Here is a 14,500-nt window from a genome sequence, read left to right as displayed (position 1 = left end):
AGGAAATGGGTGATGGTGCCCCCGCCAGCACTTCCCATTAGTGAATCTCAATGGCTGCTGTCACCTAACTGGGAGCCTTTCATCCGCCTCAGTGGCCAATACTGGTCACTAGGGCTGTACTTTCCCAGGGGTAATTATTGTCTGGTTCCTGAGGAGTCTCCCAAAGGCACTGAGCTGCAGCAGGGCATCAGCAGGCGCTGCTTTGCAAGAGCTGCCATGGACTCCACGGGAGGCTGTGAAGGTGCAATGTGCAGTGTCGATTTCAAGGTTATGGAGGCTGAGCACTAAAAGCCTGACCCACAAGTGCCTGTGCTACTCATGCTCTAGTCCTGCAGCTAAATGCAGATAGCCCTACAGTCCAGAGGGTATCAAATATATCTCCCAAACGATGCTACAAACACAGACAAGAGCCATCTTGCCGAACTAAATGAAATTCAAGGGCTTCTGGCCTGTAACAAGGATCAGATGCACAAGGAAGATGCAACAGCAAGTTCAGGTTAAAAGTGTGAAATCTCCATCATTTACCCTGCAATAAGTGTCCCTCTCTGAAAATTTGTGAAGAGGCAGCACGACCATGCACTGTGCTGACAGCTCTAATCCCACATCGACTCCAGGCTTTGCAGCAAGAGGAAGCAGGGCAGCAACCACCAAATCCTGCCACAGCAGCAACTGCAGGCTACAGATCACTGTTAGTAGCCTGTGTTCAGAAACAACCAACCTCACAGAACACTCCTTTACCTTCCTCAGCTTCGCATTGCAACTGCAGGGAGCTACAGCAACTTCTCCCCCCTTCAGCAGCATTCGACATTTTATGTTTGCTACATACATGCCAATGTTTGCTCCAACCTGCAGATGTTGTTCAATTTTTCTAGCTGCCATTTATATTAAATTACCTTCCTGTAATTCACACACATTTGGAAACCAGATCACATTAAGCAGGTGTTAATAAAGAGACATTTTCTTTAAACAACCCCCAAATAAACCCAGCCTTGTGTTAAGGTGTGTTATCTCTTTGGATAGTCTCACCGAAGTCGTCTGGAGAGAATCAGTGAGAGAGGTTTCAGAAGGAAGGCAGACAGGAGCATTCCCATTAAAGCTGCTCTCCTGAGAAGAGGAGTTTGGCACATCCACAGTGCTGGGTGACTGGCTGGCTGCAGTGGCGGGCACTGCCAGGTCAGAGCTCTGAGATGGATGGACAGGTGGAAAAGGTGAGGTGGAGCAGGAGGAGGAGGTAGAAGAGAGGAAAGGAGGTATGGAGACTTGGTTGTGAGGCACAAAATCCTGGGAGTAGGACCTAAACACAGATTTGTACTACAGGAGAGAGAGAGAGAGAGACATACAACACAAACAAGGAAGATGGGGAAGGAGACAGACAAAAGAAAAAGTAATTAGATTGGCAGTAGTGTAGCAGTGACAGCACAAGGCATTTCTGACACAGGCACCTCTCTGCTTCTTGGCCAACCCCAACAGAGGCAGCACGCAGCACTCCTTAACCACACACATGCTAGAGCAGGAATTGCTACCTGGGACACAACAGCCAGTTGTCTTCATGGAGAAGCATGTTCTTGCACAAACAGCAGCCAGGCTGCTAAAAGGGAAAGCGGACAGCAGTAATCACCTGCAGGTATCCAGCTAGGCGGGAGAAAGTCTGGATATCTCAGCACTGATGACAGTGACCCTGAAAATCACTTGAGTGGATGAAAGGATGGGAAGGCTACAGAAGCCACAGCTGTGAGCATACTGGAAATATCTAGATAGAGAAAAATACTCCAAGTGCTTATTTGCTTTTCTGGGATTTTCCACAGGATCCAAATTTAAGATGCTGTTTGCTCCAGCCCTGTAATTTAGCAGCTACTGTGTCAAGTCTGTTCCAGAACACGCAGCTCCCAGGGAGGAGTGGCTGGATACTGCCTTTAAAGTTACACTGAGGGATGAAGGAGATTACACTGCTACTCCAGTCCATTTGAGAAACATAGGGAGCAAAAATAGTAATTGGCCTCTGGAGCGATGAATTCCTTATCAAACCGATCCTTTAATGCGACACCTCGAAGAGTCAGCTGAAGAGATGAAAAGAGATCATCTCTGTGAAGCTTTATTTCACCATCTCTACTAATCATCAGATTACTGTTCAGATAATACTAAACAGGGTGCAGGGGGAACGTATTGCGCCAAGAAAAACAAAAGCAGCCTTCTGCCTTTAACATCTGGTGCTAGTAAGATCTGCTGTCAGGGTAAGTCCAAAACAAAGCTGACACGCACCAGAAAAAAAAAATTACTATAATGCTAAACCTGCTAGAGAGAAGTTTATTTTAAAACCTGTAGAGCTTAACAACCAGTAAGATCTCTGTTGTAGCCAAGTGGACTGAAAGAAAAATCACATAATCCCAAAAAGCTCACTGAAATGAAGCTGTAGCAGTCGCTCGTTTGAGAGATGTGCTGCAGCAGGATGGTGCCTTACACAGCTCTCAAGCACAGACACAACTTGCTCAAACCAGGATGAAAAGTGACACCACTGAGACGTAAAAAAGGAGAAGGGAAAATAAAGGCATGAAGTAGAGAATTAAGGCTACATTTTCTCCTGAGAGTTGAATGGGTGATAAAAGGCACAGCTCAGTCTGTCACCTGAGCCAGCAGCATCCAGCTCAGCACTGATTTTTTTGGTCTACCTAGGAAAGATGTGAGCTTAAAACTCTAAACTGAGAACAACCTCGGGCCAGAAGCCTGGACAAAAAAGCTCTTCCACTACAACGGAAAGAAAAAGTAAAGGTCAATGGCTATATTTTACCTTCCACCACCTTAATCCTTGAGTGGTTGCCCTCCGCTGTGCATGGAGTCTGGCAGTGCTCTGGGGCCCAAAACATATCACAGGCCAGAATACAGATGAGCAGAGGGAGATGCTTTGGAAAGAGAGCTTAAAAGGCTACTGAAAAATAATTAAAGCACAAATCCCTACCCCATGCCTGTGGCTAAAAGGAGACTAGCTCTAGGACAAGCTCCTCTCTCTTCCTGCCCATTTCTTTCTGGATGAGCAGCCCTGGCTCTGGGGTCAGCTTTTGGTGCTGCCCCAGTAACAATGACAAGTCTCATCTCTATTTACTTTCTGCCTGGATAAATGCTCTGCACTTATTCATTTTCATTTGCATGGCACAAACCACTAAATCCCTCATCAGGCGCCAGGCTCATGACATCATCTGGGCTCAGCAGATTCATTCTGCCTGCCCTGCCCCCCTGGTATTTCATGATCTCACCTGCGCTGCTATGCCAACTTATTACCCCAAGCCATAGGTTAGACCCCAAAAAGGAAGAGCAGCAAAGCAAAGGGGGAACCACATCTGTATTAGCTCTCGAGAAGGCACTCAACAACCTGCTGTCCTGGTAACAATATCCTCTGCTCCAGTAAAGGAAATAATTCACTCCAATGGGACCTGGGGGCCAGCCCCCCTGCAGCTGGGCTTCCTTGCACCCATGTGAGACAGGTGGCATTCTCTGACCTTCACTTTGTAGGTGATGGACATCTTCCACTGAGGAGTACCAAGGGGTTTTGTCTCTGACCTGCTGAACCCAGAGAAAAGGCTGGGCATTTGCAGAGCAGCAGTGGAGGAACTCACACAGGGCACACAAACGAAAGGGAACTGCTGTCCCCAACCAAGTCACTCTGGGACAGACAGTGCCCTGCGAAGCTCTCCCACCGGGTGATGCTGGCAGGGTCAGCTCAGGCCAAAAGCTGTCTGGGATGTGGAGAAGCTGCCTGGTACACTGCCTGCAGGATGAGCTAGCAGCTCAGGGAGATGAATTACTGCTTCTGGGGCAGGAACATTTGCCCAGCTTTTGCCTTGCATAGTTTCACAGACATCAATCTCAATTCAAAGGAAATTTAGAACTAAATATAACATCACATTGCATAAATTTTAAAAGTTTGAATGCATATATATTACTATGGACAAGCACTGTGCACTCATCCCTCCTAGGCCTCATCAATACACCATTTGAAACAGTATCTTGGCATGAGATGTGTTGAAAATGCCAGTTTAAGGCCCAGGTACCCAGGAAAATGTGTTCATCTTCATTATGTGATCCCTAAGCAATCATTTAACGATGCAGACATGCCCTCAGCATGCTGTTAACAAAGGGAACAGTGCAGAGAAGCCTTTGGTGTGCTGGCATTAATTAGCCAGGCTTCTCCCGTCTTCCATCTTGTTGTAAAATTGCATCTTGTGGAAAGTGAGCCAGGGAGCCCCCTCCTTCCTCTGGAGCCTGCAAGCAGCTCTGGAATTCCAGCTATGCAGCCGTGCTGGGACAAGAGCCAAGAATGAAGCATACTTTTAAAGGGGAAAAAAAAACCCACCCTGCAGTGGAGATGATGTCCATATGGCACCCATCCCTGCTGCTCCCAGTCCGACCCAGCCCAGCCCAGTCAGCAGCTGCAGCAGGAATTGTGGCAAAGGCTTCCACGGGCTTGGGTGTTGTACCTCTCCTTGGAAGCCTTGTCATCCTTTAAAAGACATACTTTTTTTGGGAGGGAACAGTCCATTCAGCAGAACTGTCATAAGCAAACTAGTCCTCCTCTAGTTCTTCCCCCCTGAAATCACAGGCAACAGTTTATCTTGGAAATGAATCAGTGATTGTCTTACTCTGCTTCTTAAGGGGTTTCTTGCTGGATCAGAAGGGTCTTGGTTATGGTTGTACTGATACAACCCCCATGGACTTGTTTTAAGTGAATTATTTCACATTAATCTCAGGGAAAGCTAGAAAGCAGAGGGCAGCTGCTTAGAGAAAGGATGCTTTCCTCTATCCAAACTCCTGCCATGTTGCCAAGCTCCCACCACAGGACCAGAAGATGGTCTCCCAGCACAGGTGATCCTGACTTACAATAGCAAATGGCCAACACAGGGAGACAAGAGAGACCCCTCTCCTCTCACCAGTAAAGTCAATTTAAAAAAAAAAAACAATAAATGATCTATCTGCTACTTGGGAAGTACTTCCACAAAGTGTGCTTTGAGCCAGAACAATCTCATCTCCTGGGAACAGCAGGAAGCTCGTGTGCCCAATCCTGAATGTTTACCACACACCATGACACACAGAGGTCTTCCAGAGATGGCATCTTTCAATGTTCTCAATTTGCTGCCTTTGATTTTTTGCAATGGTCAGTGTTTTAGAACAGCTTTCCATCATTAGCAGCAGTGTTACAGCATGTCCCAAAGGTCAATGACATTAAGACCATTTATTTGGACTAGATGGCAGGAGATAAATAATCTAATAGAAAACTTATTTCAAGCGGGATGCTCCTCTACATTCACTAGGCATGGCTGACCACAAGTAAGAGGGAGACAGGGTGCTTATATGCAGGGACTCCCTGGTTGGGAGACACAGCAATCTCCATTCTAAATTCAAAGTTAAATTCAATTATATGGCTGTCAGAGCATCTGCACAATCAGCAGTCGTAGTCTTTTCCTTTTAAGTACAGCCCCAGTTAACCCACGGACTTCTTCTGCCAAATTAATCTGCAATCCTGCCAGAGACTCCCAGATCAGATAGAGCATCAGACTTCCCAAACACGAAGCTATCAGAGGAAAGGATCAATCTGTTAGATTTCCTCTGCTAATGCTATTTAAAAGAGCAATGTAGGCAACATGCCAGAACTAGATGCCCAAATTCTTACAGTAGATGAATGTGTTCACAAAATGCTGGGTGTTGCAGAAAAGTGCTCCACCCTAAGAATATAACTGCACAGACAGCTATTGGAAAGACTTCCTATCTCATGACACAATGCTGGGCTTCCAGGTACTTTTGCTAATGAGGAAGGAAATGGTCCCATAATGAATGGCTGGAAACACAAGCTGCCAACAGAATGGCTTCAAGCACTGCCACAGGAAAGGCAGCAACTCCTCATACTTGCATGTTTCTCAGCAAAGCCTCTGACCTGGCTGCACAGCTGACCTCATTGTTTTTATGTGATGGTTAGCAAAGGGGATGGATGGATGGATGGATGGATGGATGGATGGATGGATGGATGGATGGGGCTTGCTGTTCCCTTGGGAAGGGGTCTCCTAGCTTCTGCACAAGAAAACACAAAATCCAAACTTCTTAAGAAGGATTCTTGTACATCTTTGCAAAAAAACAAATATGGGGGCAAGGTGGAGGAAGAACATTTGTAAGAGTTATTAACCATGCTATCGTGCAAATCTCTTTTGAAACTATCAGGAGAATTCAATCTGATCACATTTAGTGTCGAGAATTCAATCTGATCACACTGAGTGTCAACTCTTTAGCTTTTAGCACCCTACCTAGAAAGCAGATCTTTAAAAGGTGGAGCTTGGAGACAAAGACAAGGCTCCTAAAAAGTCAGTCACACAAAAAACCTGACCTCTGGAGTCAAGAGGGGACAGTTGAGAGAGACCCACACGGAAACAGGTGGTGCTCCAACTGCAAGGAAAATGTGTAAACCACCAGAGGATGCAGTTTTGAGAAGTAGGATTCAGTGCTGCCAGCATGCAACAGCATTATTAATACCACTGTCTGAGCCTGCGATGGGCAGTGGAAATGAACACAAACACAGAAGGAAGGCTAAACAGGAAGGGCAAAACAATACCTAGACCTCAGCAGCTGGTTCTATAGGTGCAGATTTCCATCCCCCACTTCCTCCCCCTCCCCCCCGGCCCCTCTTTCTTTGGACTTGATGATCTTAGAGGTCTTTTCCAACCTTCATGATTCTATGATCCTGCTCCAAACTAAGGAGCCAAACCCTGCTTAGGACAGACAAGAACTCGCACACTATGATCTCCCAGTCCTGGTTTGATTGTGGCTCCCACCATGGGACCACCAAATGAAATCAAACCTGCTCAGTCTCTGCTGAGGGCCAGAGCTGCAGTGTGTGCTGCAGACTGGAAGAGCTACACCAGCAGGGGTGAGGCAGGGAAAATGTGGGAAGCACATGTCTGCATGGTGGGTGTCTTTAAGCACTTACCTGACTATCCTTCTCCTGAACATATATTAACACACACACAAGAAAAAAAAAACCAATTGCTGTGAGTTTTCTGTGTGCTTGCTTGATTTGCTCAAGAATGGCGGAAACAACTGAGAACAGAAGCACCAAACTGGAGTTTTCATAAGAAAACTACTTGTGCCTTCTGCTGGAATCCAACAGCCAGTTTGGTTTCTGGAACATTACTGGAAATGTTTCTCAATTAAAAAGAAAACATAAGAAAAAAACAACATTTTGAGAGGCATCTTATTTCTCTGTAGTGGAGAATGCAGCCAAATTTCCACTAATGGCATGTACATTTCTTGGAGAAACAACTACATTTCTTGTTTCAGTGAGGAAAATGTTACTAGCTATAAACAAATGCAAAAATTTCTGCAGTCTTTGCTAGAAAATATGAGTAGATAGCAGCACAGCTTGTCACTGGACTGATATCCTCTACCAGCACAGGGACCCCCAGCTGTTGGAAAGTAATGTGATTTGATTCCTACCACCTGGGTACCCACCCAACTGTTTCCAGCTACCAGCACAAGGAGTTAATAAACCAAAAAGACAGTATCTCAGTATCTCTGCCCATACATGGAGGTTGAAACTAGATGATCTTTAAGGTCCCTTCCTACCCAAACCATTCAATGATCTCTGTCTTCACCAGAAGAAGGGAAGGAGGTGATCAGCTAGAGACAAAACTACTACCAGCAAATACCACAGAGGATGCCTTCTTCTTCCATACCTCCCTTCCTAGCATTGAGCAACAGAAAATACTTTCAAAAGAAATGGAAATCGCTAAAATGACTCTTGACAGTACAATCCAGTTGTCTCACTGACATGGGATTTAATGGCTTGGGATGGAGTCTATGATCTTGCAGTTCCTTACAACATCAGCCCACAGTACAAACATGACCCATGCTGGCACAGAGGCCAGACACGAATCAGACTTCATGAAAAACATGCTCAACTTGCCAAACCTATGAGGTTTGATCCAGTTGCTCAAGATCTGCTTCTATCCAGTAAAAGCTATTACCTCTGACACAATTTCCTGCAAAGAAGGGAAAAGCATGATTAGTGGGTTGACAGAGCAGTGGTGGCTTCTGGACTGCAGCAGCATCTGCAGCACTGGTGGGAAAGAAAAAAAGCCTGAGGTCTAGAAAATAAATTAATTAAAAAAAAGAGTAAAAGATGCTCTGAACAACTTCACCTCTTTTCTTTTTTTTTTTTTTTTTTTTTTTTTTTTTTGTGTTTCAACACATTGTGTGAAAACAGTTTTGAAGCCCTGTAAATCAGTAGTAAGGCACTAGTCCTTCACCTGGAGCACAGAGCTAATAGGCTAACTAATGTATAAAATGTGGTTGAAGAATGTTTTCCTTGCTGCCTGCATGTGAACAGATGGATATGGGGCCAGGTCTTCCCTCTGGGACTGACTCCTTCTGCCCACCCCAGCCCAGTGTCCAGGGAAGGCAAAAAGCACAGGGCTCTTTCTGAAAACTGTCAATGCTCAGCAAACCTGCAATGTATGACTGGCTTTGGGTCAATGGACAGCCATTTCATGTATGAGCTCTAACTTCCTGGTATGGATCTAAGGAGGTTTTTGCTTCCTGTACAGAATGGATAATGATTCATGTACAAGACATAGCATTTTAAGAGATTTTATAATCATTACTGATATTTGGGTGCACAGGAGGCCAACTCCTTGGTTGGTATGTGGAAAGTGTGCTCTCCCTACCATTAACTCTCTTGCTGGGGCTGGTAGAAACCTACAGCTTATTTTCTAACAGGTTTGTTGCTCACCACAGTGCTCACTTGAGTGGCTTTTCTCTACTGAGAGGGGAAAAATGAAGGCATGAGAATAAGAGGAGCAGAACAATTTGTTTAAAGTGTTTCTGGTGCAGCTCATGGCATCCCTGGCGTGAAACCTCACAGTTTTTCCAGTCAATCCTCAGGAGCAAATAGCAAGAGGGGTTCTGGTCTGTCTTGGCCCCAAAATGAAGGGTGTCACCCTGGGAATGATCCAAACCTTGACAGCTGTTTCACATCTCTGTCTTATTGGGATAGGGAAAATAGGATAAACCATGGTTATGGTATTACATGGGTCAGCTATGTTACATGTAAGGACATTGGTATTTTGCAGCTCAGAGACAAAGAGACACTGTCACAGTGAAAAATTTCATTTTTGCCTGAGAAAAAATAGACCAGCTGGAGTCATGAGCCACCAAGAGATTATCATAATTTAAAGTCATTAGTGCAAAAATCACCACTTTCAATTCAGCTTATTTTCTTCATGCTTTTCTACTTGACAGGGCACTGCCTAATTGTTCTCATTGTTCCTCATGCTCAAGCCAAATATCTTCCTCTTACCAAATCTTTGCAAAAACAAATAAGGATTTTTTAAATGTGTTTTAACATTTCAGAAAATAATACCTTCCAACAATGTAGTTCAAAGCAAAATGAGAACAGGTCAGGACAATTAAGCAGGTAGTAAGCATTTGTTCAAACCAGAAGTTTTTTTAAATGAAAGCACTTTCATATTCTTATACTATCATATTGTAACCTCCCAATTAAAAAAAAAAATAGTGAAGTGTTTTTACCTTGTCTGACAGTTCCATGTTTTGCTTGCAAGGATCACTGTCAATCGAGCACTGTACAATTCAGAACTTCTACATTACTTCAAATTTTAAAATTGTTTACCAAAATTCTCTGCAAGCACTAACCTTTCTGTACCTCATCCTTTTCATCTGTGCAGCAAAGCTATGATGCTGCTCCCTTACACAAGTGGAAGCAAAAGCTTTAATCCATTGCCTGTGAAGTAGCAATACTTGTAAAGCACTTAAATATTTTCTTCTTCTTTGGACACATGGTTATCACTGATTTTTAGAGACTAAGTGCCAAAATGGGAAGATCGTGGCACAGTGGGAGGATACCATTTTCAAATATTTAATATTAAACTAATTGAACACTTCTGAGTTTTCTCAAGTCTTGTCTGATAATTTCTTCTCCAGAAGAAGTCTAATTTACTAAGTATCCAAGTCACTGTAAAAAAATAGTCTATTCTTAGTTGTTATCACATAGCAACCAGAACATAACCACACAGTTTTACATGCAAACGAGTCCCATAGAGATGAGCTATTGGAATCCCATAGTTAGATTTAATTTCATTACATTAAAATTTTATTATTACTATTGTTTAATTAAAGCAGATGATCACAGATTTAAGCAATGCTTTACAATTATCCTTATTTTGGTTTAAATCATTGTCAGCTCCTCCTCCATTCTCTCTTCAGGCTGCTCAGACAAGTGCTGCAGGAAAGAAAACCCTGCTCATTTGTCAGCAAACCATACAAGCTTACTGAGCTTGTTTGGGATCATGGAGATATAAAGGGAAGCAGACAAGCAAATATGAGATGAAATATCTGGTAGAGGCCATTTTCTAGGCAAAAAGAAAATTAAGAAGCTGCCGCCACTGTTCCAGACATTTGACTAAATTCATGTGTTTTAGGAATGGCATTTTGTTATTTTTCCAAAGGCCAGGTTCACACAGCAGCCCTTAATGGACTAATCCACACTGCTGACATTATGCAGCAGAACAAAAAGACTTTGCAGCTCCAACGTGCAGCCTGGGGAACACACAGGTGAAAGGGGTGTGCCTGGGCTGTCACTCCCTCACCACACATTCTATGGTTCTGTGATTCTATGAAATGCCAATACTGACATGTATATAAAATAAGGATACCCACACCTCCCTTGGGCTTCATTTAGCAAGATTTATACACATGGTTACTACATGACTTCCAAAGCCCCCCCACAAAAGAACCCTCACCATTACCTGCAACTGGGAGTGTGAGCACAGAATTTGTAGGCACGCAAAATCCACTGACAGAAGTAGGAGAGCAACTCACCGAATGCACAGGGAAGGAGCTGTGCCGGTTGAGAAAGGAGTTAGAGACTGACATAGTGAGGCCCTGAGTGGCACCGCTGTCCTCGGGGCTGAAGGGCACTTTAGTTTGCTGGACACAGTAGGAGACAGAGGGGAAAGAAGAGGCAGCATAGGAGGCCTGCTGAAGAAGGGGAAGAAAGCAAGAGACAGAAGACACAAAGAAAGAAACCACAGAAAAGGCTATGAATAAAGGGTAAGAAATGCTAACTGTAAAGCAATTCCTATAATGGCATGTTAAACAAACAGCTATTCATACAGTTCAGCAGTCAGAAACACCAATATGCCTCTCTTGAGCTCAAGAGGCATACAAAAATCACAGTTCAAATCTTTTTGTTACACAAATCCCTTAAAAATAAACTCCACATCCCCATTCCGGTTCACCCATGGCCTGCAGGGTTCAGTAAATCTGTGTTTTACACACCCTCTCTCATGACCCTGGGAATCAAGTCATCACTGGAAACTACTGCTGGAGTGTAGCCACCTTGAGGAGGAGGAGGTAGGGCAGGAGACTACAAGGTACAAGTAAAAGTGCAAGGATCACATTGACAGGGGGACCAGAGTCTGGAGAACTGCCTGCTCCTTCAGAGATGAGTCCTTAGACTCTTCAGTGTCCCTGCAAAGCAGATGGGACATGATTGTTTAAAGTCTCATCCTCACAAAGCAATGATGCTTAACAGTTTAGCTAAGCCAGAAATACTACTTCACCGTTTTAGGACTCCTACCTGTATCAAAGGAATGTAGCTATGCAAATCCCAACAGTAGAGTTCTTGGTTGCTTCTCCCATTTGATTAAAAAATAACACCCTGGGACAGTCAAACTTTAGCACAGACAGCATAAAAAAAATTTGCAAGAGTCACCCTCATGATAATAAGGCTATGGCTCTGTTCCCACATTTCCTCTTGTTTTGTTGAAGTCATGGCCAATTTAAGCACAAAAGGTGCTTTTTCTTTTAATAGAAAAAAACCAGGTAATTAATATAAACAAAATCTTAAGGTTTGAGTTGAAAAAAAGAAAGACCCCTAAGAAGAAATAGGACAAAATCCCGGCTCCACTGAGGTTGGAAACTAAACTGCTGCTGTCACTGAAGCTAGGTTTTCACCCCCCATGTGTCAAGTAGCACTTGCTGTACTGTTCCCACCCACCCAAATCCACTTGTGGATTTGCCTTTTTGTGCTGACAGCTGGGAGGGCTAGCAGGATACTAAAGAGCAGGTAAAAACCTGAATCAAACAAAAGGACAAATGTGAAGAAAATACCTGCAAGTGAAATAATGGCTGTACCAAAGTTCTGTGGCTCTGGTAGAGACTGGGCCATAAAAGCAGTTATTATGTTTTAACAGTTATTATTAGTGGCATCCTTGACAACAGTTTCAAAACTGCAGTGGGGACAACAGTGCAGCAATCTGTTGAAAATCATGTTGCCCAGTGTGTCAAAATCTTCACAGTTGTTCCACAAGCCTGTAGTCTGCCACAGATTCAGCCATGACAGGTGGAAGACTAATGTTACATTTTTAGGGCGTTTTAGAACTTTTGGAGCTTACAGGGAACAGTCTGAATGTGTGGTTAGAAAGAAGCTTAAAGTAAATGATGCAAAATGCCTAAAAACATGTTAACAAGATGACAAGGAACATGATGTGGTAACACCAATGAGACCTCCTTCCACCAGCACATCCTGTCAGAAAGAGGAGAAGCAAAAGCAGAGCTGTTCCTGCTGGCTGCTGTGCCCTGCCAGAGAGGACACTGCAGATGTCACTCACCAGCTGCCTCTGCTTCGGTGGAAGAGCTGGAGGAGGTGCCAGATCTTGAGAGGGGTCTAAGCTGATGAAGGAGTCATTGAACCCATAGACTTCCATGAGGTGCTTGTTCTTCTGCTGGTAGATGTGCTCGTTCTGAGGGGTCTGGTAGAACATGGATGGCTGTGGCTCTGAGTAGTCTTCTACAAACTGCATATATGCCATCACTGCAAAGAAAGGTCACACTCACTGCTCCTGGCCTGCATGCTGCAGCTGCAACAAGCAGGCAGGGTGCTCATTCTCAAAATAAAACAAGAATAAGGCCATGCCACTATCAGCTGGGCTTTGCTGCAGGCTGGAAGCAGCAAGGCACCAGAACAGTGTTTACAGATAGCTAATATGGTCAGCTACCATACACCTTTCAGGAAAGGATCCCATCCTGCAAGCCAGGACAAAACAAACATTGTCACAGGCCACAAACACATCGGACAAGTTTCAGGAACCAGTGAGGTCTCCTATGCATCTCTGAGAGAGGATTAGTTACCGCTGCGGTACTGTAGTGTTGGAAGGGGAGAATAACACCCAGTGCTATAGAAAGACTACAAAACCCCAGAATTATTAAGGATCAAAAGTATATTTAATAAGTGTAAAATCAATAAAGAACTCTCTTCTGTATATAAGGTAACAGGAGCAATACATGTATTTTGGTGTCATACAAAGGACTAACCAAAGCCTTTTTTGTAAATATGCTGTCATGCACAAGATACTCTGTGATCACTCCTCCCATCCTCCTGATAAACAAGCAGTTGTCAGATTTTGTAAACCTGGTCATTAGGTGGCAATTATTCAGCTTCTGCTGGCATTTCAGTTGTACAGCTGAAACGAATGGATGACTCGAGTATAAGCTATAAATACAACAACCACAATGCAGCATTTGAAGATCATGGAGCCAGCTCCCACACTATCTGCAAGGAAAAGCCCTCTCTCTGCTCTCCTGTCAAAGCAGATCTTGGGACCAGCCTATATTTTAAACGGGATGCAGCCATGCAAATGTGTTAGCAGGAAGGAGTCACCTTTCACCTGTCTTTTGCGCCTTTTTTCAGATTTCCTCTAATATTTTAAACTCCGTTTAAAAATGGAGCTAACGAAACTGCCCCTTCCTACACAATGGTATCTCTCCTCCAAAAAAACAGAATGAAGAAAAAAACCACCCAAAACCAGCAGGTCATGCCCATGGGAGCACAGGAAAGCTCAGCTGATGATGGATTTCAATCCCAGCCAGTAACACCCATCCAGTGACCCCACACGGTCCTGCCAGTGGACAATCCGTTTGTGTCCTGCCATACTGCCAGCTCCTGCACAGCTCTGCTAAAGCTGCTGGAATTCTAACCTCCAACACCTGCTATCCAAGCTCTGCCTCTCTTCCCCTCCCAGCCACCTTCCTTCCTTCCCAGCACCACTTCACAGATTTAAGTTCCCTCTTAACTCTTGCTGGTTCAGACCTTTCCTTTCTGGAGTATGACAGAGCACACGCATGTTGGTGTGTGTGCCCACTCATCTGCTGCCACTTATGTTAAACCCCAGATGAAATTGGCACATGCACAAGAATTTGAGCCTAAATCCTATCAGAAGCACATGGTGGCTATATTCTCTTATTTGAAATCAGTGAAGGAATCTTGGTGTAGAAAATAAAGAACTGCTACAATACTGATTTCAAGTATCAGTGATTTGGCTGAATAATGTAGTCCTTGTGCCCTGAAAAATGCCTTGGTATTATACAGTACCTTCAGAGAAAAAAATCTAAAGGAGCAAAAGTGAACTAAGGATCAAGACTCCTTGGAGAACCGTAGAGGACAAGAGCT

General features: G+C 44.1%; 1 protein-coding gene across 10 annotated transcripts in view; it reads right to left on the bottom strand.

The window, feature by feature from the left end:
• The window catches only part of RAPGEF1 (Rap guanine nucleotide exchange factor 1), an 83,804-nt gene that overhangs the window by 15,581 nt on the left and 53,723 nt on the right, over nucleotides 1-14,500 (bottom strand). For 4 of the 10 annotated variants that reach the window (XM_071766610.1, XM_071766615.1, XM_071766612.1 and 1 more), the window contains exons 10-12: nucleotides 12,663-12,865; nucleotides 10,870-11,028; nucleotides 1,027-1,311 (exon numbers count right to left, since the gene is read on the bottom strand). In XM_071766610.1, the coding sequence (XP_071622711.1) occupies nucleotides 1,027-1,311; nucleotides 10,870-11,028; nucleotides 12,663-12,865 (647 nt within the window). The remainder of the gene's footprint in view (nucleotides 1-1,026; nucleotides 1,312-10,869; nucleotides 11,029-12,662; nucleotides 12,866-14,500) is intronic. The other 6 variants (XM_071766611.1, XM_071766616.1, XM_071766619.1 and 3 more) reach the window with 4 other exon arrangements.

The sequence above is a fragment of the Heliangelus exortis genome, chromosome 22 (assembly GCF_036169615.1).
Source record: "Heliangelus exortis chromosome 22, bHelExo1.hap1, whole genome shotgun sequence".
NCBI lineage: Eukaryota > Metazoa > Chordata > Aves > Apodiformes > Trochilidae > Heliangelus > Heliangelus exortis.
The sequence above is the reverse complement of the archived record's forward strand: the minus strand, read 5'-3'. Positions and strand labels throughout refer to the sequence as shown.